Source organism: Hippopotamus amphibius, chromosome 1 (genome assembly GCF_030028045.1).
Source record: "Hippopotamus amphibius kiboko isolate mHipAmp2 chromosome 1, mHipAmp2.hap2, whole genome shotgun sequence".
Lineage (NCBI taxonomy): Eukaryota > Metazoa > Chordata > Mammalia > Artiodactyla > Hippopotamidae > Hippopotamus > Hippopotamus amphibius.
The window spans coordinates 217,222,402-217,244,655 of record NC_080186.1 but is presented as its reverse complement, the minus strand read 5'-3'; the positions used below and the strand labels follow the sequence as shown (position 1 = coordinate 217,244,655).

The window sequence follows — 22,254 nt, the reverse complement described above, 5'->3', positions numbered from 1 at the left end:
TGTGGGCTTCTCAGTGCGATGGCTTCTGTAGTTGTGGAGACGGGCTCTAGGTGTGCTGGCTTCAGTAGTTGCAGTGTGTGGGCTCAGTAGTTGTGGCTCTCAGGCTCTAGAGCTCAGGCTCAGTAGTTGTGGCGCATGGGCTTAGTTGTTCCGCAGCAGGTGGGATCTTCCTGGACCAGGGATCAAACCTGTGTCCCCTGCCTGCATTGGCAAGTGGATTCTTAACCACTGCGCCACCAGGGAAGTCCTCTCATAATTTATTATTATTATTTATTATTTATTTTATTCTGTTGATCTCTGTGTCTGCCTCTTTGCTGATCCAAGCCTGGATTTGTTTGTCTAGCTCAGCATGGCCCACCCCATTCTGACCTTCTTTCCTCATACTTGCTCTGCTACTGAAGGCGTGGGAATGCTTGACCCCTAAAAGTTTAAGTGAATGATACAGCTCTTTGTAACCTGCTGTTTTTGACTGAACATTTAACCTTTCCTTGGTTTTATCCATTACATTTTTAAAGCATATATACTAAAGTAGTCCTCTATATATTATTTAGTTAACTGATACATGCTTATGATTTTGTCTAGACCATTTACTCTGTCACCTACTACCTGGAAGATAGGCAGTGGTGTGTTGGTAGATGTCTAACTGCCAGCTCTCTGGGGGAATAAATTTTGATTTGTAGTGTTTTCCAGTTTCCTTTGTGTAATGCTTCCACTGTGACTGATTTCAAGTTGCAATGTGATGTCACTGAACACAGAGTTGGGAAGAGTTACACACAATTGGTTCTTATTAGCCTATACAAGCTGGCTCCTTCACACCACTGAAGGAAGGTTTTATAATCTCTGTTTTACAGGTTGGGCTAATAAAATTCAGAATTGTTACTGGGTTACACAATTAGTAAGCTGTGGGCAAGTCAGTGAACATTTTAATCCCCTAGATATTCTGATGTAATTGGCTTGGGTTGAAGAACCTCATATGGATTTTTTTTTAAGGGATCTAGTTGATTTCATTGTGAAGCCAGAGCTAAGAACCATTGATGTAGTGGATCAGGAGTTTTTTATGGTGTTTTTTAATTGTCTTAGAAAATTCCTTAAAATTAATTTTCTTTATAAGATGTGGTAGAAAAGGGGCAAGATATTCAACTTCAGGGACAGACTAGAAGCCATGTGTCATATTTCAGGGCACAGTAAGGTCTTGACTTGCCCAGAGACATATCAAAGAGGGATAAGGACCTGGAACTAGCACTCCCCTCCCATTGGATTAATACAAGGTGGCAAGGAGCTGCGGCCAGGCTCTGTGCGAACCAGGAGAGGGAGCTGAGAGGAGTCCAGCCTCACTGGCAGAATGCATTGGCTAAAGCACATGGCCAGTGGGCAGTTTGGAACTCCTTCAGCAGTACATTCTCCTGCTGACACCCTGGACGTGTGCAGTGACTGGAAGCTTGGGTTTTGAATTCAGGCTGCCTATGACAGTTCTGTCATTTATTATCTTTAAGGCATGAGCAAGTGGTTTAACTTTTCTAAGCCTCAGTTTTCTCATCTGTAAGATGGGAATTATAATGTCTACTCCATCAGGTTGTTAGTTTTATAAAAACCCTAGGGTGCTCCAACATTTGGAGATCAAGCAGAGGAGGAAGAAGCAGTGAAATAGACTGGAAAGCAACAAGTGGTCTAACAGAAGCCTAGAGAAAAATGTGTTACAAGGAGAGTGTGGTCCTCTGTGTCAAATCTGCCAAGAATTCAGTGCACATGACAGAGAAGTGATGACTGGATTTTAGCAAGATGGAATGACTCTGAAAAGAGCAGTTTTGGTGGAGTAATGGGAATGATGTCTGATTGGCATGGGTTGAGATGAGACGGTTGAGATGCGTACATGGAGACATCATTATAGAACACTTCTAAGAAGTTTGAGAGTAATGGGAGATTGAGAAATGGAATGGCAGTATTGGAAAGGAATGTGAAGTTAAGGGATTTTTTTTTTCTTTTATACACTGGAGGTGTTATAGCATCTCTGTATATGGTGAAGGGAATGGTCCATTGGAGAGACGTTAAATGATGCAGAGGAGAAGGAGGATAATTTCCAGGAATTTGATAGATGAAATAATTGAAAAGATGAGACGGGATGGGATCCAGAGCCCAGGTGGAAAGGTTGGCCTTGGGTAGGCACAGGGATGTTCCATCGGTGGTAACAGTAATAAAAACAGAATGTGTGGGTATAAACGTAGGTAGGTAGATTGGTTGACTTTTAGCTGTTCAGGTGCAGAAATGGAGCAGATGGCAGTTGGGCTTAATCTCAGAATTTGGATTCTGCCAACTAGTCAGCTGAAAGAAGAGAGTGGTGAGGGAGGTAAATGTGTTTGCCTGGAAGTGAGTTCAGAGAGGGACCACAGGATCTAAACTGGGTGAGAAGGGAAGTAAGGGCCTAAGGGATGGATAACATGAAGAGATGGTGAGAAGAGTGGAATGGAGGACTTGATGAGGTCACAAAATTTCTGGACCAGGAGAACTAGAGTAGGTGAGCTGAATGGATGAGGTCATGGTCAGAGAATGGGATTCTTAAAGATGTCAAGGGTAGTGTAGTTTTTGATGATAGTCATGTCAAGAGTATGACTCTGAAATTAGGTGGCTGAGGTCAGGTGGAGGAAAAGATTATTGGAGGTGAGGGTGTTAGGGAACTGAGAGACCAAGGTGTTGGATTAATCATCTACCTGGATGTTAAAGTTACTTAGAGTGGTAGCAAGAGTAGTAGGAAGGAAGAGCCAAGGTCAGAATGAATGCGTATGTCTCCCAGGAAGATGGTCCCTGGTCTTCAATTGGACTTGGCAGCATGCTGAAAAGTCCTTGGCAGATACTGGGGCAACTACTAACAACACATCTATGAAACCTCTCTTAGGTCCTTTCTTTTCGGCGATGGTCTATTGCTGATTTCATATCATTCCAATTCTGACTTTATCCCCCAATGTTGGGATTGTCCTGTGAGAGCTTTCCAGCTCCTTTACATTACAAAATAACAATAACAAACCAAGAGTAAACAGACAGACAACTCAGTAAATCCAGGAATCTTCTCTAGGCTATTTAATAAAACCTGCCATCTGAATGTGTATTTGTATGTGACGTGTAGTGTTCACTGTGTATAGTAATGTTAATGTTTATGGTTAAAAGTGTGAATCCACTTTTATCTCCTTTCATATAAATGAGAATAAAACAGGTTCATCCATTTTAGCCTTTGTTGGTGTATATTTATATGATGTGCTGCATTTTAAGGTTTTGTTTCTGCAGGTCTGGCATCTGCACGGGGTTCTGCCTACAACAGTTTTATCTCTGTAAGCTTGTGTGCAGCATTTGGGCTCCTCCCTGCCTAATCTTGTACAAACATTTTATAAACAACGCCCCCTGAGAAGTCAGTGGCCACCCTCCGACCTCCTAGAGCTAGATACTGCCTTGCTGACTTTGGGGTGGTCCTTGGGAATAATGTTTTGCTTGGGACCAGGAGGATTTTTTAAGGCTGTGAAAATACTTGCAGCATGAGGAGAAAGCAGAATCTTGATAATACAGCTTTATGAAATATTGAAGGAAAGTTCCCACATCCAGAATAGCAGAATGTGAAAGGCTCAAGGCTGTTGTTTCAAGTTTTTAATTCCAAGGTTTGCCACATGAGATTTGCTGTCTCTTCAGCCCTCTTAAATTCCCTCAGTCATGCTTGTTTGCTTGCTTTCAGTGCTGCCAAATGAGAGAAGCTTCCAGAATGCTGCTAAAAGTGATAATTTGGATCTTATGGAGAAGCTGTTTGAAAAGAAGGTTGACATTAATGCTGTGAACAATGTGAGTAGAAATCACAGATGTGACAAGTGACGGTGGTGTGGGTTTACACAATCCAACTGAAATAAAAAAAAAAAAAAGATTCTGCTAAATGAGATGAGGGAGCACTCCTTTGTTGGCAATTCCAGAATGTTTAAGCTAAAGGCAGAATCAAGCAGTGGAAGAGGCTCTGGGTGTTTTAATTGGTCTAATCCGAGGGGACGTGTCCAGGGTCTTTATGTGCAGCTGTGCTAAGTCTGTGGGTGGGCAGTGAAGCAAACTGTCAAGGTTATGGGCCTGGACTTGGTCCTGATCATAGCCTGTGGATCACTTTGGCCTCACACATTCTGGAAAGGCAGAACATCTTTTGCTACACAGTTCATCATTGTTTTCTTGCCAGTGATGTCCTTTGTGGTTGGGGCCTTCCAAATTTAAAATCCAGAGGAGAGTATGGGTTTGCATTTTACTGCTTTTGAAATATAGTGCATCTGCATGTTGGGCAGTGAGGCCTGTTCTGAAACCTGGCTCTCACTTATTCTTCAAGTGCCTAGGTTTAGGGGAGAAGTCCCACTGCCAGAAATATGGATTTCCTACTGCTTGGTTTTGTGGGGATTTCCTGACAGCCCTGCAAGGCAGGGTTTATCAAAGTGAACAGGTTGGGGGCTGTGTCAGTTGTTTAGGACAATTTGTGGAGTGGTTCAAGGTGGGGATGGCAGAGGTGGATTTAATACTAAATGAAGCATAAACTTTCAGACCCCTGCTTGTACAGGCTCCTTTCAAGGGGCTGGGAGGGCTCTAGCAATGTGTTCCATTGTTATATGATTTTGTAAAATCTGAAAAAGTAAGACATTTTAACTGCAATCAGCTAAGCTTTCTGACTCTGGCTTTAAAGAGGGCTCCTAAAGAGTGTACACTTCACGTTCCACAAAGCCTGGATCTATCCCAAGGCAGTGAGGTCATAGAAACTGAGGCCATGCCTCATGTGCAGGGGAAGGGTGTTTAGCAGTTGTGTATGTGTGTGTGTGAGGGACTCTGTGTTTATGTGTATGTGGGAGATTAGGTGTCTGTGTATTGTGGTGTGTGTGCATGTGTGTATCTGATGTATGTGTGTGTACTGTATTCATTGTCCACAGACATCCTAGAAAGAGTAGAAAAATAGCAAATTTTTGCAGCATAATTTTAGGAACAAAAAAAAAGGAAGGGAATCAAGGAAGGAAGGGAGCAAAACGAAAAGAAATAAGCAAGTATCTTTGAAGGTAATATCTGGATTAATTGTTGAAAAGGGAAAGCAATAATCATTTTTCCAAAGAGCAGGAAATAGATTATCCAGTGTACCTTCGTAAAATTTTTTCCATACAACTTTCCGATATTTTAAACCATATTTTTATTTTTATTTTTTAATTTTTTTTCCTGCACTGTTTTTTTTAAGCTCTTTATTGGAATATAATTGCTTTACACTCTTGTACTAGCTTATGAGGTACACCAAAGTGAATCAGCTGGATTTATACACATATGCCCATATCCCCTCCCTCCAGTGACTCCCCCCCACCCTCCCCGTCTGGCCTTCTAAGGCGTCACCCATCATCGAGTTGATCTCCCTTTGTTATACAGTAACTTCCCACTAGCTATCTATCTTATAGTTGGTAGTATATATATGTCTGTGCTACTCTCTCACTTCGTCCCAGCTTCCCATTCGCCCCCCGCCCCTCCTACCCCATGTCCGCCAGTCCATTCTCTGCATCTGCATCCCCATTCTTGTCCTGTCACTGGGTTCATCAGTACCATTTTTTTTTTTTTTTTTAGATTCCATATATATGAGTTAGCATACAATATTTGTTTTTCTCTTTCTGGCTTACTTCACTCTATATTTTTATATTAAAGTAATTAGATAGTACACTTAAACTTATAGTCAGTGTAGCAAGTTATTTTAAACTCTTGATGAATTATATTATGCTTTCTAATGACATCTCTTTTAGTCCTGTTAACAGCAAATTGTTGACAAGGTTACTTGTAGAGTTCCTTAAAAATCTGTGATGACAGAGATGAAAAAACATGGAAGTGGTTTTATTGAATTATCTTGGGTGCTATTTTGGTTTGCATCCTTATTCACAAATAAAGTTAAAGGGGCGTTTATAAGCCCAAATTCAACATGCTAGAACACAGCCCTAGACTGCAGACAGTAGCAAGGATAAGTCAGGTTTTGTCAAACTTTATCACCGATTTAGCTACCAAGGAAATCAGATATTTTAACAGTTCTCATATTTTTGCAATAAATTATTTATGAGAAACAAAGGATAGTAAATTCTTTGGAAGCAAAATTGGTGTCTAGAATGTGGGAAATATGACGTGTTTTACTTACAAGCAAAACATCCATTGTCTGAAGCACATCAGACTGTCTCTGGACATCCTGGGAGCACCAAGTTGCCTTTTCTTTGAAGCAAAAGATATTCATAGCTTTCTTTCTCTGTGTGTCTTTTCTTCCTCCCCTCCTCCTTCCTTCCTTCCTTTCTTTTTTTCTTTCTTCCTTTCTTTCTTGATTCGTTTGCTTCAGTAAAATTTACAGTCCAAAAAATTACAGAGGAAAGAACCACGTATGGATTGAAGTTCCTAGAAAATTTTTTTGTTATGCGTTTTCAATATATGCTACCGTTGTTAATGATTGTATTCAGGAGAAATACAGCTCTTACTCTCTAGTTGAAATCCGTGATATTGTTACAGTCAGTCATAGGTTTGGATTAGCAGTGGATTTCAGCTTGAGGCACATCCTCAAGCTGAAATTGCTAAATTCTCTGTTAGTATCTAACAGTAGAGAAATGCAGGATTATGCTGGACACAGTTCTCACTATTTTCACAGGCAAGGTGTAGGGTAGATAAATAATCAATACATAAACACCTGGTAGAAAATTATGGCCTGCTCAAGAAGGAGGAATCTTAAGAAGGCTAAATAACAATCAGATGACTGAAAACACAAATTATGTTTCCTCAGATGAACTGCACAGCCCTGCATTTTGCAGTGGGGGCAAATCATTTATCTGTGGTGGAGTTCTTGCTTAATCACAGGGCCAGGGTGGATGTTGCTGATAAGGTAAGCTCATCATTTGGTAGAATGGATTGGAGCAGAGCCAATGGAGGGGGGGGGGAATCTGGTCACTGGGTTATCTTTTTTCCACTTACATACAAAGTATTTCCATTGGCAGTGTGCATTTTGGAAAGATCTCTTTAGAGAATGTGCATATTATGTGCTCTTTGTATTTGGTGACTAAATGGTTCACCCATTACCTGTAGAACTTGGGCTTTTACTTATTTTCTCATCTTGACCTTATAGCCAGTAGCATGCGTTTATAAGAATAAGATTGTTGCCTGAAGTGTAACTGGAGACATAGAAGACAGACGTTAACTGGCCTCAGGAACATGAAGTCTGGAGTTTTCCCTGTGACATCTGATAAATAAATAAAACATACTAAACACATATGGTGCACCAGGCACCAGTCTTAGGACTTTGATGTTTAGCGCCCCCAACCTTGTGAGAAGATTATTATTATAATGTCCAATTTACAGATGAGGAGCCTGAGACACAGAGAAAGAAAAAACAAAAAAAAAAAGAAAAAAACAGAGAAAAAAAAAACAGAAAAAGAAAAAAACAAAAAACAAAAAATAGCTTGCCCAAGAAATTACATCTAAGAAGGAGTGGAGGCAGGATTTGAACCTGGCTTATCTGATTCCAGAAACCATGCCTAGATATCAAAATCCACTCTGAAGATTTTCCATCTACTTTTCCCAGCTTCATTTAATACTTTACCATGGCACAAGGAAACCTCTTAGGCTGAAGAGAACCAGCATCGTGTTTCTCATCTCCAGTTGCAGAAGTAGGTAATAGCCTTGGTTTTTAGTTAATCCAATGGACCATGGTTCTTAAAGGCAAACTGTTCGAAAAATTTCCAAAGAGCTATTCTATTTTTTCCTCTGGACTGATTCTTTGGAGGGTAAGACTTAGCATTGCTTTACCTTCATGTCTCACGGGGCTTAGGTTTAGTATGTACTTAGTAAATTTTTGGACGATGAATGAATGAAGTCAGTTCAACCAGTTGGTCATCTTACTGGTTTTGTTGGCAATCATAGACACGGCCTAGACTTCTTCTCTTTGTTTCACCACGGGGGCACATACCTCTCTGTCTAATTTATTGCTCTGGTATTTGTGGACAAATGGATTGATATGCAACAGAATCAGAATGAAGAAATACCCCTTTTTAAAAATTAGCACAGCAAGCACTCCAACTTTATGAGTGTAATAAGTTGTAATACAGTTATGCTACTTAAGGAACATGTTGTTTAGGTCTGAAAATTGTCATTTGATTATTTTGTAGCATTAGTTAGCCTGCAAAAGATGTTTTGGTTGCCAAGAGTCTATTTTTTTAAATTAATTAATTAATTTATTTATTTAATTGGCTGTGTTGGGTCTTCATTGCTGCACACGGGCTTTTTCTAGTTGCGGTGAGGGGGGCTACTCTTCGTTGTGGTGCGTAGGCTTCTCATTGCGGTGGCCTTTCTTGTTGCAGAGCACGGGTTCTAGGCACGTGGGCTTCAGTAGTTGTGGCACATGGGCTCAATAGTTGTGGCTCACGGGCTCAATAGTTGTGGTGCATGGGCTTAGTTGCTCTGCGGCATGTGGTATCTTCCTGGGGCAGGGATTGAACCTGTGTCCCCTGCATTGGCAGGCAGATTCTTACCCACTGCGCCACCTAGGAAGTCCAAGAGTCTATTTTTATTTTGACATTGAAAACCAGATACAACTTTTAATTTTACTTTAAATGTTAAATTAACATACTGTGCATTAACTTTCTTTTTGGCATATAGCTTTATGAATTTTAACACAGGTATAAATTCATGTAACCACTATCACAATAAAAATACAGAACAGCTGTGTCATCCAGAAAAATCCCATATGCTGCCTCTTTGTAGTCAAGCCCACCCCCACCCTGGCAACCACAGATCTCTTCTCCATCTTTATAATTTTGCCTTTTTGAGAATGCCATATAAATGATATCATATAGTGTATAACCTTTTGACACTGGCTTTTTTCACTCAGCAAAATTTCTCTGAGGCTCGTCTGTGTTGTATGTGTCAATAATTCCTCCCTTTTTATTGCTGGATAGTATTCCAGTGTATAGATGTACCACAGGTTTTTTTTTTTTAACTTAAAATTTTTTTTGAACTTTTAATTTTATATTGGAGTACAGCTGATTAACAATGTTGCGTTAGTTTCAGGCATACAGCAAAGTGATTCAGTTATGTAGCTATTCTTTTTCAAATTCTTTTCCCATTTCGGTTGTTACATAATATTGAGCATGAATTCCCTGTGCTTTACAGCAGATTCTTGTTGATTATCCATTTAAAATATAGCAGTGTGTACATGTCAATCCCAAACTCCCTAACTATCCCTACCCCACTTCCCCCCGGTAACTATAAGTTCATTCTCTAAGTCTGTGAGTCTCTTTCTGTTTTGTACCCTTTTTTAAGGTTCCACATATAAGCGATATCATATGATATTTGTCTTTCTCTGTCTGACTTACTTCACTCCGTGTGACAATCTCTAGGTCCATCCATGTTTCTGCAAATGGCATTATTTCATTCTTTTTAATGACTAATATTCCATTGTATATGTACCACATCTTCATCCACTCATCTCTAGATGGACATTTAGGTTGCTTCCATGTCTTGGCTATTGTAAATGTACCACAGTTTATCATATCCATTCATCAGTTGAAGGACATTAGAGATGCTTCTAGTTTTAGACTATAACAAATAAAGCTGCTGTAAACATTTGTGTACAGGTATTTGTGTAAGCATAGTTTTTATTTCTCTAGTGCAGATACCTAGAGAAGTGAGATTACTGGGCAGATAGTAAGCTATGTACGAGAAGCTGCCAGACTTTCTTACAGGGGCTGTGCTGCTCTCATTCCCACCAGAAATGTACCAGGTTTCCACTTGTTCCACATCCTTATCAGCACTTGGTATTATTATTTTTCTTCCTTAATTTTAACCATTCTGATAGGTTTGTATTGGCATCTCATTGCGGTTTCATTTGCATTTCTTTAATAGCTAATTATTATTAAAGCATATTTTCTTTTGTCATTTACCATTTGTATATTTTCTTTGGTGATATGTCTGTTCAAATATTTGGAACGTTAAAAAAAATGGATTGTTTTCATTGTTGAATTTTGAGAGTTCATTATATATTCTGGATCCAAGTCCTTTGTTAAATATGTGATTTGCAAATATTTTTTCACACTCTGCAGCTTATCTTTTTTTTTTTAATAAATTTATTTATTTATTTATTGGGTGCATTAGGTCTTTGTTGCTGCAGGCTTTCTCTAATTGTGGTGAGGGGGGACTACTCTTCATCACAGTGCGTGGGCTTCTCACTGCGGTGGCTTCTCTTGTTGCGGAGCACGGGCTCTGGGCACAGAGGCTTCAGTAGTTGTGGCACGTGGGGTCAGTAGCTGTGGCGCACGGGCTTAGTCGCTCCGCAGCATGTGGGATCTTCCTGGACCAGGGCTCGAACCCGGGTCCCCTGCATTGGCAGGCAGATTCTTAGCCACTGTGGTACTAGGGAGGTCCCTGCAGCTTATCTTTTTAGTTTTTTTGACAGAGCAAAAGTTTTTAATTGTGATGAAATACAATTCACCTATATTTAAAAAACGATTCTGGCTATTGTTATTATATCTAAGAATGACTTGCCTAACTTTTAAGGTCATAAAGATTTCTCATATTTTTCTTCTAAAACTTTTATAGCCTTGTGTTTTTACATTTAGATTTATCATCCATTTTGAATTAATGTAAGCATAACATATGAGGAATCTTGTGTATAGATGACTGATTTCTTCAACACCATTTGACATCAATGTCACTTCGGTTTTTAACGCTTTTACAGTGTGCTATTTGGACCTGTGTGCCATCCATGAGCCATAATTGTCTACCCTGTAATTCAGTTCCCTAAGCTTTTGTCACACTGTTTAGGGTCAGGTACATGTATAGGTCGGGGGAGGCCAGGAATATATATACAACTTTATGGGGTTGCTTTCTTGAGCTCCCACCTTTCCAAGATCATCTCCCGCACATTCTCCACCTTCAGGGCCCCTCTCCACCTTTTCCTGGTCCTCTGACTAGAAAGTCAAGGGTGTAGTGTCCCAGCTCTGTTGTGTACTTTCCACAATTAGGTCTGCCTCTGGGACTAAGAGAGGAAAAACAACATGTCTCCCCATCCCCCACCCCCAACCTCTTCTTCTGACCACAGTTCCTCAGGTCAGAGAGAAGGATTCCCTCTGTCACTGCATGCCATCTCCTACCTCTTCTACTGTGGGGTTGCAGCTTTGGGAGTGAGGCTTGCCTGGGGCGGAACCAGAAGAGAAAAACAAAATAAAATTAGGATTTCCCCCACCTTCTCTGTCCTGTAAGGGCCCCCCTCCTGCTCCTTAGACCAGAAAAGGGAGCTCTTCTTAGAGCTCTTTCTGTCCAGGCCAGTGATTTGTGCTGCCTTGAGTCCCAGCTGGAAGGTATGGGAGAAAAAATATAAAGATCAGAAAACCTGATTGTTTGTATTTTGAATTCTGGTTTTCTTCCCCAATCTACCTGCTATCATTTACTTCTCAGAGTCCTCAAAGAGCTGTTCCAAACATTCTGTCCAGAGATTTTAGTAGCATTTGGTGGAAGAGACAGAGTGGAGTGTACTCATGCCATCTTAAACAGGACCATAACCCTAAACCTTTGATATACTATAAAAGTGGAGAGAATTGTATAGTAAACTCTGATGTATCCATTGCCCAGGTTCAATAGCATCTTTTCTTTTAAACAGCATGTCTGAGGATCGCCATGTGTCTAATATATTAAATACACTGCTCGTTTATGTCAGAGTGTGAGTCAGTTATCCACAATGATGAAGAGAGGTTTTACCAATTTGTTCTCTCTGAGGCTTTTCGGAACATATATTTGTATTTCCCTGTATTTGAAGTATGACTCCGGCTAGCATCAGCTTCTTATAACTTTGCCTTGGGGGACTGAAATGCTGTCAGGTGGGAAATAACATCATTCCTGATGTATCTCTGTATTCTGCCTTGAAAGATTCACTAAGTTAAGTATTTCTGTAACTAAATCAGTTATTCACAGTGGCATTAGAGCAGGGGTCCCCAACCCCCAGGCCTCGGACTGGTACCGGACCGCACAGCAGGAGGTGACCAGCAAGCGAGTGAGCGAAGCTTCATCTGCTGCTCCCCATTGCTCCCCATCTCTCGCATTACCGCCTGAACCATATTCCCACCTCGCTACCTGACCCCATCCGTGCAAAGTTGTCTCCTGTGAAACCAGTCCCTGGTGCCAAAAAGCAATTCTGTGTTTGGCCAGACCTGGCAGCTTCTTTGAGTGATGAGCCCTGAGTTTGACTTGGCAGTTCTGTCTTCTGAGTTCTAACACCTATTTGCAAAGAGCCAACAATTGCACCCCTTCACCATCAATATTTATTCAGTGCCTGTTATGGGTAAGTATCAATGCCCACTACTGGGGATTCAAGTAGATATAAGTCCTTGCTACTCAAAGTAGGTCCTGGGACCAGAAGCACTGTCATCACCAGGGAGATTGTTAGAAATGCAGAATCTCAGGCCCCACCCCAGACCTTCTGAATCAGAATCTGCGATTTAACAAGATCCCCAGGTGATTGTATCAGGAAGCACTGGCATAAGATACAGCCCCTGCTTTGAGGAACCTACACGCCGTTGGGGAGAAGGACTGAGACTGTAACAGATAAGTTGCGGGCTGAGGATCACATGCACAGCCCAGAAGCTGAGGACTCTAGGTTCAAAGTGGGCAGCATCCACAAATCTGGGGAAGAGGCAGACGAGGTAAATGGAGGCTCTTACTCCAGATGTGAATAAAGGATTTCAGAGTGTGAGTGGTGCTCAGAAGGTAATGCAAGCATCTACTCTCATAGCTGCTTACTCTGAGTGCAGGTATTCCCCAGGGGAAGTTATTGACCTTCTCACCTGTCATCAGGCTGGTAATGAGGACAGGTTGTCAATGTCTCTGGCCCATTTTACACTTTACAGAGCATCATGTCCTGACTTGAATGGAATCTCTGACTCATGCTCATAAACGTCTCAGGCATGTCAGTTTCCTATCAGACTTAGTTTACATCTGTGAGGAGTGATTCTTTGCCTCTGAGCAACGATGGCTCCATTTGGAATTTATGGTTTCAGAGACTCAAGTTGTTTGCCGCTTAAATTCCTTGCTTTTGGATTTTATGATGTGTTTGAAATCCTAAAGTGTTGGCTGCTTTAAAATTAGGAATGACCTCCTAGGGAAGAATAGAGCTTCTATCAAAATACAGTTTATCATCTATCCCAAATATTTCTGGCCTCTTTTTTGACCATATGTGAAACTAGATTTAGTGTTATTGTATGTGGCACACTGATTTATAGGGAAGGGTAAATTCAGGGGTAAAATTTCCTGAAGAAACTCAACTAGTTATTGTACATTATTGTTCCTTGGGAAAAAGTGCAGAAATTAATAAGCATTTTCTTCATACTGGACTTGTAAGTATATAAATAGACTTAAATAGACTGAGTCACTTGTGACAGCTGAAATGTAAATTTTATAGGGTATATACATTTACAGCAGGGTTACTCCGCAGTGGCACTATGACATTTTGGTCAAATGATTTTTTGTTGTTGGGGCAGGGGAGGTGTGGGGATTATAGGATGTGTTGCAGTATCTCTGGACTCTACCCACTAAATGCCAATATCTCCCCTAGGTTACAACAATCAAAAGTGTCTCCAGACGTCTCCAAATGACCCTGGGAGCAAAACTGCCCCTAGTTAAGAACCACAGATTTAGAGTTACATCTCAACAGTCTGGGACTTGCTTTTTTACTTCTCTGTACCTGAACTTTAGTGAGAATAAGAAAAAAACATTAATTCAATTTTGGGGGCAGCCAAAATAACTGCCAAAAGGCTTATACACTTTAAGATTGAAGTCCCCCCACAGACCCTCCTTCCTTGCTTATTTATATGCTATACTTTGAGCAAACTGGTCTCCAGGATTACAAATACAATTGATTACGAGAGGCAAATAAGATGTGCTGAGAAGGCTTACTTTTGGGAAGGCACGTTTACAGAGGTTATGGATAATTTTCTTTTTTGAGATCAAGTACCATATTTATTGTGATTAAACATTTAACCATTTAACATGTACAATTGTACTACTGTTTTTTTTATTAGGATCTGTCTTACCTTAGGCTGCTGTAACAAATATGCCATAGGCTGGGTGGCTTCCACAACAAACAAATGTTTCTCACAGATCTGGAGACTGGAGAGTCCAAGATCAAGACTACAGCACTGCCAGTGTCTCGTGAGAGCTGCTTCTGGTTTTATCCACTCTCAGTGGAGAGCAGGGAGAGGAAGCAAGCTCTCTGTGTCTGTTTGTAAGGGCACTGATCTCATTCATGAGGGTTCCACCCTCCTGACCTAATTATCTCCCAAAGGCATGACTTTCAAGTACCATCACATTGGGAATTGGGTTTCATCATATGAATCCCCAAGGGACACAAACATTCAGTCCACAGCAGGGTCCTAGCTTTTCTAAACGTGTCAATGACGGAGTTTTTGAGTGTTGAGCCCCTGCCCCATTTCCCCTGTAAGCCCTGTGGGTTAGGTTCTTGTTTGTTTCCATTTTAAAAGCTTTTTTTCAAACGTTTTCAGCTTTACATAGTTGACAAATAAAATTGTGATACATTTAAAGTGTACATGCTGATGACTGGGTGTATGTGGACACTGTGCAAGGATCCCTTCCATCTGGTTAATTAACACACTCGTCACCTCACATACTTATTTATTTTTTGGTGAGAATATTTAAATTCTACTCTCTTAGCAAATTTCAATTACATAAAAGTGTTATTAACTATAGTTACCATGTTATACATTAGATCCTCAGACCTTATTCATAGTTAATGTATGATTTTTTAAAGAACTTTTACTGAGATATAATTGACATACAATAAACTGAATATATTTAGAGTATACAATTTGATATTTTTTTCTTATTGGTAATGTATATATGGCAATCCCAATCTCCGAATTCATCCCCCTCCCCACCGCTTCCCCCACTTGACGCCCATATGTTTGTTGTCTATATCTGTGTCTCTGTTTCTGCCTTGCAAACCGGTTGATCTGTACCATTTTTCTATATTCCACATATATGCGTTAATATACAATATTTGGGTTTTTTTTAAAGAACTTTTATTGAGATACAGTTAACATACAACAAACTGCATATATTTAGAGTGTACTATTTGGTATCCCAACCTCTCAATTCATTCCCCCCCAACCCTCCCTGCTTTCCCCACTTGGTGTCCATGTGTTTGTTCTCTACATCTGTCTCTATTTCTGCCTTACAAACCGGTTGATCGGTACCATTTTTCTATAGTCCACACATATGTGTTAATATACAATATTTGTTTTTCTCTTTCTGACTCACTTCACTCTGTGTGACAGTCTCTAGGTCCATTCATGTCTCCACAAATGTCCCAGTTTCATTCCTTTTTACAGCTGAGTAATATTCCATTGTATATATGTACCACATCTTTTTTATCCATTCATCTGTGGATGGACATTTAGGTTGCTTCCATGTCCTGGCTACTGTAAATAGTGCTGCGATGAACATTGGAGTGCATGTGTCTTTTTGAATTATGGTGTTCTCTGGGTATATGCCCAGCAGTGGGATTGCTGGGTCATATGCTAGTTCTGTTTTTAGTTTTGCAAGGAACCACCATACTGTTCTCCATAGTGGCTGTTTCAATTTACATTTACACCAACAGTGCAAGAGCGTCCCCTTTTCTCCACACCCTCTCCAGCATTTACTGTTTGTCGATTTACTGATGATGCCCATTCTAACCAGTGTGAGGTGATACCTCATTGTAGTTTTGATTTGCATTTCTCTAATAACAAGTGATGTTGAGCAGCTTTTCATGTGCCTCTTGGCCATCTGTATGTCTTCTTTGGTGAAATGCCTATTTAGGTCTTCTGCCCATCTTTTGATTGGGTTGTTTGTTTTTTTGATATTGAGCTGGGTGAACTGTTTATGTATTTTGGCGATTAATCCTTTGTCTGTTGACTCGTTTGCAAATATTTTCTCCCATTCTGAGGGTTGTCTTTTCATTTTGCTTATAGTTTCCTTTGCTGTGCAGAAGCTTTGAAGTTTCATTAGGTCCCACTATTTATTTTTGTTTTTATTTCCATTACTCTAGGGGGTGTATCAAAAAAGATCTTGCTGTGATTTACGTTGAAGAGTGTTCTTCCTGTGTTTTCCTCTAGGAGTTTTATAGTGTCTGGCCTTACATTTAGGTCTTTAATCCATTTTGAGTTTATTTTTGTGTATGGTGTTAAGGAGTGTTCTAATTTCATTCTTTTACATGTAGCTGACCAATTTTCCCAGCATCACTTATTGAAGAGGCTGCCTTTTCTCCATTGTATATCCTTGCCTCCTTTGTCATAGATTAGTTGACCGTAGTTTATCTCTGGGCTTTCTATGCTGTTCCATTGATCTATATTTCTGTTTTTGTGCCAGTACCATACTGTCTTGATCACTGTAGCCTTACAGTATAAGCCTGAAGTCAGGAAGCCTGATTCCACCAACTCCCGTCTTTCCTTCTCAAGATTGCTTTGGCTATTTGGGGTCTTTTGTGTTTCCATACAGATCATAAAATTTCTTGTTCTAGTTCTGTGAAAAATGCCATTGGTAATTTGATTGGGATTGCATTGAATCTGTAAATTGCTTTCAGAAGTATAGTCATTTTTCACAATGTTGATTCTTCCAGTCCAAGCACATGGTATATTTCTCCATCTGTTTGTGTTGTCTTTGATTTCTTTCATTAGTGTCTTATAGTTTTCTGAGTACAGGTCTACCATATTGTCTTGATTACTGTAGCTTTGTAGTATAGTCTGAAGTCAGGGAGTCTGATTCGTCCAGTTCCATTTTTTTCCCTCAAGATTGCTTTGGAATGGATGATTTTTTGACAGAGATAAAAGGAAACAGAAAAGCAGACACATGAACTTACAGATAAGGATCCTGAGGCTGAGAGTTAACTAAGTTTACCAAGATTACAGCATTCAAAAGTGGTAGAGCCAGAATTTGACATCAGTTTTGTTGGAATCTACAGATCATGCTCCTCATGTCTGCTCTATAGATTTCCTTAACTTGGGGCCTAGGACAGAGGTCCCAGTTTTCCCCGGTTTATGGCCCTCTAATCCCTCCTCCCTGAGACAGCCAGTGTTAACCACTGGCTGTTTCCTTTCACACTTTTCTTCCTGCTCATTTGGTATACAAGTCTACGTGCCCCCAGCATCACTATAAGTCACTAGGTCTTGAACGGACTCTCTCTTTCAACCTATGTTATGCATGTGTGTGTATACACACACACACCTATATGATTTTATGGAGAGAGTATATTTCAAACAATTTATATGTAAATAGAATTCTTTTTATAACTTCAGTATTTTCTGTTTTTTCTTTTTTGTGTAGCTTCCTCTTCTCCAGTAATTACATTTAACAATGTGGGATCTGTGTGTTTATTTCTGTACTTATCCTCATGCTCATATAATGATATCCACATTGTTAAATATCAATCTACTGACCTACTTATTCACTTAGATATAGATATATACATATACACATATGAGTTTTTTGGTCATTGCTTGTTTTATAAAAAATGGGATTGTATTATATTTTCTCTGCATCTTACTTTCCACATTTAACAGCTACCTAATGGAAATCTCTCCTTGTCAATTGTTATAGCCCTAATTAATTATTTTTAATGCCTACATGTTGTGGTATGACTATTCCCTGATTTGTTTAGTGTTCCAATATTGATGGATATTTACCTTGCACTCAGCTTTTTGTTGTTGTTTTTTTTAATAAATTTATTTATTTATTTATTTTATTGGCTGTGTTGGGTCTTTTTTGCTGTTCACGGGCTTTCTTTTTAGTTGCAGTGAGTGGAGGCTACTCTTCGTTGTGGTGCGTGGGCTCCTCATTGCCGTGGCTTCTCTTGTTGCAGAGCACGGGCTCTAGGCACATGGGCTTCAGTAATTGCAGCACATGGGCTCAATAGTTGTGGCTTATGGGCTCTAAAGCACAGGCTCAGTAGTTGTGGCGCATGGTCTTAGTTGCTCCGCGGCATGTGGGATCTTCCTGGAGCAGGGATTGAACCCGTATCCCCTGTGTTGGCAGGCGGATTCTCAACCACTGCGCCACCTAGGAAGCCCTGCATTCAGTTTTAATGGTTGCAGTTAGTAACCTCGTTCATATAACATTAGGTCCTATAACTTATTTTCACAGGATAGAGTTCCAGGAGTGGGATTACTGGTTTTATTTAAGATTTTAATAGATATTGCAAGATTTCTTAAACTGTAATTGTTTCATTTCCACTAATACCTTAAGAAAGCAACTTTTTTGGTCCATTTTTCAATGGGTTTTATTGCCTTTTTTCTTGTTGATTTGTAAAAGAACTTTATATATGACAGAAAGTAACCATTTGTCTTTATTAAGATATGTTTAAAAATCTATCATTTGTTTATTGACTTGGTTTATCATCTTGTTCCTTTTATAACTTTTGAATTAAAATACATACATTATAGTCTAGATTTTCTTCTAGTATGTTTATGTGTGCTTTTTTGTATGTATGATATGATGTAGGATTTAATTTTATTTTTTTCCAGATGAACAACAGCTTCTGCCTATACTACTTATTAAATATATTCATTTTCCCCATAGAATTGAAATATCACCTTTGCTGTATATTCAACTGTCATTTCTTAATTTTCAACAGTTAGGTAACCTTGCTTTTGTTAACTGAGATAGTGTGGTGGCTTACCCAAGTGATAGGTTCCTGTCTTCTCTTTTCTTGAGGAAGTATGGCTTGACAGTAATTCACCTTGCAGCCTGGTCTAGAAGCCTCGAGATCATGCTCATGCTGGTTAGAGCTGGAGTGGACCAGAGAGCCAAGAATCAGGTAGGTATGTGGATCACACCTGGACATAAGCTCTCTCCTCACAATGCAGGAGGGGAAGATTGCAGTGTAATAATCTCCCCTGTCCTGACTCTCTTTAGGATGGAATGAATGCCCTCCACTTTGCAGCTCAGAGCAATAACATGCGCGTTGTGGAGTACTTCATTCAAGATCTGCACCTGAAGGACCTGGACCAGACTGATGAGGTGTGTTTGCTGTTGGGAGGACAGGTCTCAAATATACCCCCACTAAATTCTGCTTTCTTCCTGCCCTTGCTAAAACTGCCAAAGCAGCCAGTACAGACAGACGTGACCCTGTAGCCAGCTCCTTTTTCACTCTAGCAGACCACAGAGCAGAAGGAAATTGTTGGTGCAGGTGGTGGCCCTGGTACCTGCATGTGGGGAGGGCAGGAGGTATTGAGGAGGCTGCCTCTACTCCCTCATCCTGGCCAGGGGTGGACAGTATCCACCCTGTTTGGGGACTTGCATTTTACTCTATTGTGCTTGGCCTTTTGGGAATGTATTTGACCCAAGACTGCTGTAATGAGCCATGGGATATAGTGCAATTTTACCATATTCGCCTATATTTTTTTCTTTTCATAAGAAGTGATAGAGTAACACCTGCCACTTACTGAGTATTTATTAGTGTGCTTGGCCCAGAGGAAAGCTGTGTCCACACATTATTTCAGTGAGAGGCCTAGGGCCTGGCACGTATGGATGCTTAACAAATCATTGCTGAGTGAATGAATTATACTGTTAATCCCCACAGCAATCCTACACAGAAGAAATGCTTTACTTATTTTCAAAGGAAATCTTATCTTTACTGATATCCGAGGACGTCAAGGCTCAGAGAGGCTAAGTACCTGGTCTGAGGTCTCCAAGCTGGAGAGTGACAGAGTCAGGATTTGATTTCCTGTCTGGCGGACTCCAGTCACCAGGCTGTACTATCTCCCTTCGCAGAGGACAGAAGGCAGTGCCCACATGCTAGGGCCTGTCTTTCCCCTGGGATATCTCCTTCTGGGCTTTTTTCATAGGGTAGTATCCTCTGTGGGATTGGCATTTGGATTTCGAATGGAACCTGCTGTTCTTTTTCTTTCTTTTTTTTTTCTTTTTATTATTTGTTATTCCACTTTTTTATGACTAATTTTTTAAAAAAAATTTTGATTAATTTATTGGCTTCATTGGGTCTTCGTTGCTCTGTGTGGGCTTTCTCTAGTTATGGTGAACGGGGGCTACTCTTCATTGTGGTGCACAGGCTTCTCATTGAGGTGGCCTCTCTTCTTGCGGAGCACAGGCTCTAGGTGTGTGGGCTTCAGTAGTTGCAGCATGTGGGCTCAACAGTTGTGGCTCAGCTCTAGAGCTCAGGCTAAGTAGTTGTGGCACACAGGCTTAGCTGCTCCATGGCGTGTGGGATCTTCCCGGCTCAGGGACCAAATCTGCACCCCCTGCACTGGCAGGTGGATTCTTAACCACTGTGCCACCAGGGAAGTCCCTGGAACCTCCTTTTCACTGTGCCTCTAGAACTTTATTCTCCATTAAAGTCTCTAGAAGTTAATCAGTAATATTCACTTTGTTTCACCTCTTTTAAAAAGCTTCACATTTTTTCTGACCTCAATCTTAAAAATAACAACAAAACCATTTCTTCAAATGAAATCTATAAATTTATTTTACTTCTTTTGAGTATGACTGAGAAACTCTACATTTACAGCTTAGAGGCAGACAGACTTGGGTTGAGGTCTGGGCATATATTAATTATGTAGCTTTAGCAAGTTCTCCAACTGCTGAAATCCTCAGTATCTCCCTCTATGCAATGGGAATAATAAAACCTATTTCATGGTAGCATCAAGGCATGATGGGGTGGGTGTCTTGACCTACATGTCATTTTTTATCAGCAGTACCTCCATTCATTGATGGAAATGATTTTGACACTTCCTCAATCTTATATCCAAATACCTATGCCAGCGAGCAAAATGGCAAGCCATTCTACTGTCCCTTTCCAATCAGACACCATCACTAAGCCATTCCTATGTAGCAGTATTAGAGCAGCCACTGTTGGAATGCTTAAATGAGTTAATGACTATAGAGCCTGGCACAGGCTAAGTGCTCACTAAATGTTGGTTATTATAACAATTATTGTAGGGTAAAATGCTCTCTAATTTCCTCAAACCGACAACCATAATCAAACAGCACTTAATGTCAGGGTGAGGAAGTCAGACATTCCAGTTTGATCCATGCTAACTAGGGGTGAGGCCTATGAGTGCATTCCACTCAGTTCAATTCAACAGATATGTTTCAGGACCTGTTTGTTTGTTTGTTTGTTTGTTTTTAATAAAATATATTTTTAATTGAAGAATAGTTGATTTACTGTGCTGTGTTTCTGCTGTACAGCAAAGTGATTCAGTTATATATATTATACTTTCTTTGTTTTATTTTATTTTTGTATTGAAATGTAGTTGATTTACAATGTATTGATTTCTGCTGTACAGCAAAGTGATTCAGGTATATGTATTATATACACATAATATATATATTCTTTTTTATATTCTTTCCATTATCTCAGATTTGTCTCAGGATGTAGGAATAAAAAGGATAAACCTTTTTGTTTATCAGGACCTGTTTTGTATGAGACACAGGACTGTCTTCCTTTTCACTGGGCTCTGGATGCTTTCATGGGAGACAGCTATGTGTGGGAAGGATCAGGCAGGCTGAAGGGGCTCAAAGACCAAAGCAGGTTTGTGGGGAACCTTCCCCACTTCCGGAGCTTCTGCGGGCCAGCCACCTTCCTGTGTATTATCTCCTCACCTGGCTCTGGGCTTGTCCTGTTCCACTCCTCTTCCTCCAGCTCTGACTGTTTGTTGGGGAAAAGGCTGAGGAGTCCTGGTAGCAGACTGTGCAGAGCCAGATGTGCAGCTAAGAGCCCCTAAAATTCAGATGCATTGAGAGACATATGCGGAATGAGCAAATAATGAGTCCACTGGGTCACACAGGGAGAGAAGAGTCTGAGTCCAATTTTAGTCCTGAAGAAACCTGAAGTAATTCGTGGAAAAGATGAACGCTATCCTTTTCCTGAGTGGGGTCAAGAATATTGGCAAAAGCCAGTAGGAACTGGGATCAGAAACTCGGGGTCAATTAATTCATCGCTGGGTTTTCCATCTGTATTTGCTTAAAGGTATTGTGGAGCTCGTGAAACGCATTGGATAGAAAAGACTGCTCCACATTCATAGCTGGCCTTCTTGCCCAGTTTCTTATCCACCGAAAGTGACTGAGAGCCTTTATACCTGCCCAGGGTTAGTAATCCTTCTCATTAGCCTAGAGGGAACTCCAAAAGCTAACAAGGAAAGCCTTACAGGGAGGAGGTCTTTATTAATAAAATGCATTTAACCTGGCCTGGAAGAGATTGAGTGAGATGGG

General features: G+C 40.4%; 1 protein-coding gene across 1 annotated transcript in view; it reads left to right on the top strand.

Moving 5' to 3' along the window:
* Nucleotides 1-22,254, top strand: part of ANKDD1B (ankyrin repeat and death domain containing 1B) — a 61,651-nt gene that overhangs the window by 4,970 nt on the left and 34,427 nt on the right. Inside the window, exons 5-8 of the mRNA XM_057720424.1 lie at nucleotides 3,716-3,819; nucleotides 6,782-6,880; nucleotides 18,749-18,847; nucleotides 18,946-19,050. Of these exons, the coding sequence (XP_057576407.1) occupies nucleotides 3,716-3,819; nucleotides 6,782-6,880; nucleotides 18,749-18,847; nucleotides 18,946-19,050 (407 nt within the window). The remainder of the gene's footprint in view (nucleotides 1-3,715; nucleotides 3,820-6,781; nucleotides 6,881-18,748; nucleotides 18,848-18,945; nucleotides 19,051-22,254) is intronic.